This window comes from Telopea speciosissima, chromosome 2, assembly GCF_018873765.1.
Source record: "Telopea speciosissima isolate NSW1024214 ecotype Mountain lineage chromosome 2, Tspe_v1, whole genome shotgun sequence".
NCBI lineage: Eukaryota > Viridiplantae > Streptophyta > Magnoliopsida > Proteales > Proteaceae > Telopea > Telopea speciosissima.
The window spans coordinates 56,791,569-56,793,433 of NC_057917.1; the positions used below are offsets into that span (position 1 = coordinate 56,791,569).

At 38.6% G+C, this 1,865-nt stretch overlaps 1 protein-coding gene across 1 annotated transcript; it reads right to left on the reverse strand.

Annotated features, from left to right (window-relative positions):
• Positions 1 to 907: 907 nt before the first annotated feature.
• Positions 908 to 1,294, reverse strand: LOC122652719 (polcalcin Syr v 3). Its single transcript, XM_043846543.1, has one exon. It carries the CDS (start codon positions 1,250 to 1,252, stop codon positions 1,004 to 1,006), a length of 249 nt encoding a protein of 82 aa, XP_043702478.1. The 5' UTR covers positions 1,253 to 1,294; the 3' UTR covers positions 908 to 1,003.
• Between the last annotated feature and the right edge of the window lie 571 nt (positions 1,295 to 1,865).

Genomic DNA, 1,865 nt, shown 5'->3' on the forward strand with positions numbered 1-1,865 from the left:
GATTAATCTTAGACCATTCACTCAATATCCAACGGTCAGATTTATCAGATGACCCCTTCATGTAGCAGAAGTAGGTGGTTCCTTAGAAAACCTCTCCAAGTGGGTGCAGGAAGTGTAGAAAACCTTTGCCTCCCATTTGAAAATACATTTCTCCATTCGGTTGAAAGGGAAATGTAAACATGGGGTGCTGTTCTCTGTACCGCAGCGCAGCCTGTGCCCAGGCACATGGGGGTGGGTGCAATGACAACCCTGCCCCTCTGCACAGGCTGCCCATGTTCCTGGGTGTAGTCTGCGCTGCGGCACAGAGAATAATCTCCTTATAAACATTTTCTTGAGAAGTGAAATATAGTTTACAGAAAAATCATTTTTGGTGTAAAATTGCAAGGAAATGCAAACATTTTCTTGGGAAGTGAAATATATTTATAAGGTTCACAAAAAAAAATATATATATATATATATATTTATAAGAAATGTAAATATTTCCCTTTCCTTCCCCTACTTCCCTCGCAATCAAATGGAACCAATAGATCCACTTAGTTTTACAATGGATATGACAGTAAAGAAATTTCATGTAAGGGGAAAAGGGGGGGGGGGGATAAGAAGCAAATATTGAAAAATACATACAATTATCAAGAATCCAATCATAACGGAAAATACATACAATTATCAAGAATCCAATCATAACGTTACATCACCATTGGTGAAGATATTCCTTTTACACTGCGGGTGAAGAAAACCTTAATCCTACATACAATAATTATCACACATGAAATTGAAAAATGGATCATCAAGATTGTGCTACTAAAATCACAATCCAAAAGGGAATGGAATGAAAAGAATCATATTTAGTGAAATTTCCCTCTGTTCTCAGATTTTTTTGGGGGAGATTCAAAATGTGGGAAGCAATTCAAATTATCTTACAAAAGTGAGTTGGGTCTTGGGTCTTGGGTCGGGTTGGGATCTTGGGTGGGTTTTATTGTATTGAAGTAAGAGGAAGAGAAGTTTAGAATATCTTAGCGACATCCTTCATTAAACCAGGGTTGGCCTGGTGGAATTCGGTGAACTCCTTGAAAGAGATGAAGCCATCACCATCTGTGTCTATCTCAGCCATCATACGCGTAATGTCTTCCTTAGTAACCGACCCGAGTTGTTTTAAGGTTTCACCAAGCTCCGAAGAAGAGATCATGCCATCACCATTGGTGTCGAATCGCTTAAAGATCCTCTCCATCTCTCCCTGGGCGTCTCCGGCCATCTCAGATTGATAACTTTTCCTCTCGATATTCTCTTCTTCTTCTTGTTGAAGGTTGAAGATTAATTGGTGATTAATTTAAACGGTCTGAAAGGAACAGTTTTAAAAGGAATGGAATGGCAGAGTGTATGGTCTTCCTCAGGGTTCGGGCTTTAGGCCTTTTAAAAGGAAAAGTTTGATCCGGGAGACCCGTTCGTGGATTACCCATTTTACCTTCAATAATTTTTGGCATAGTTGGGCTATGTTTGTGGTGTCAAAAAAAACAAAAAAAAAAAAAAAAAAATTCTTTGACTTCTGAATATGGAGAAAATTTTCCTCCACCATGGGTAAATGAAAATTACACTCATCTAAGGTCATAACTGCTTCGCCCCTTATGGAATGAAGTTGATAATATTTTCCCATTGTTTTCAGATACTCTTTACAATCCATCCGTACCCCTCGATTGTGGGTGAAGAAAAACTGCCGTCTATAAATTTTCATTTATAATTTTATACCATTTAATATTTTTTAGGTTGAACATGACTAAGAAGCACGTGATGAATTGAATCCAACTCTACGATGGGTAGGGGTGCCGATTTCCAAACCAAATCGGGAGGACATCTGGAACCAGTCAGTT

Coding starts and splice junctions, on each gene's coding strand:
- LOC122652719 (XM_043846543.1), bottom strand. CDS start 1,252: ATGGCCGGAGACGCCCAGGGAGAGATGGAGAGGATCTTTAAGCGATTC.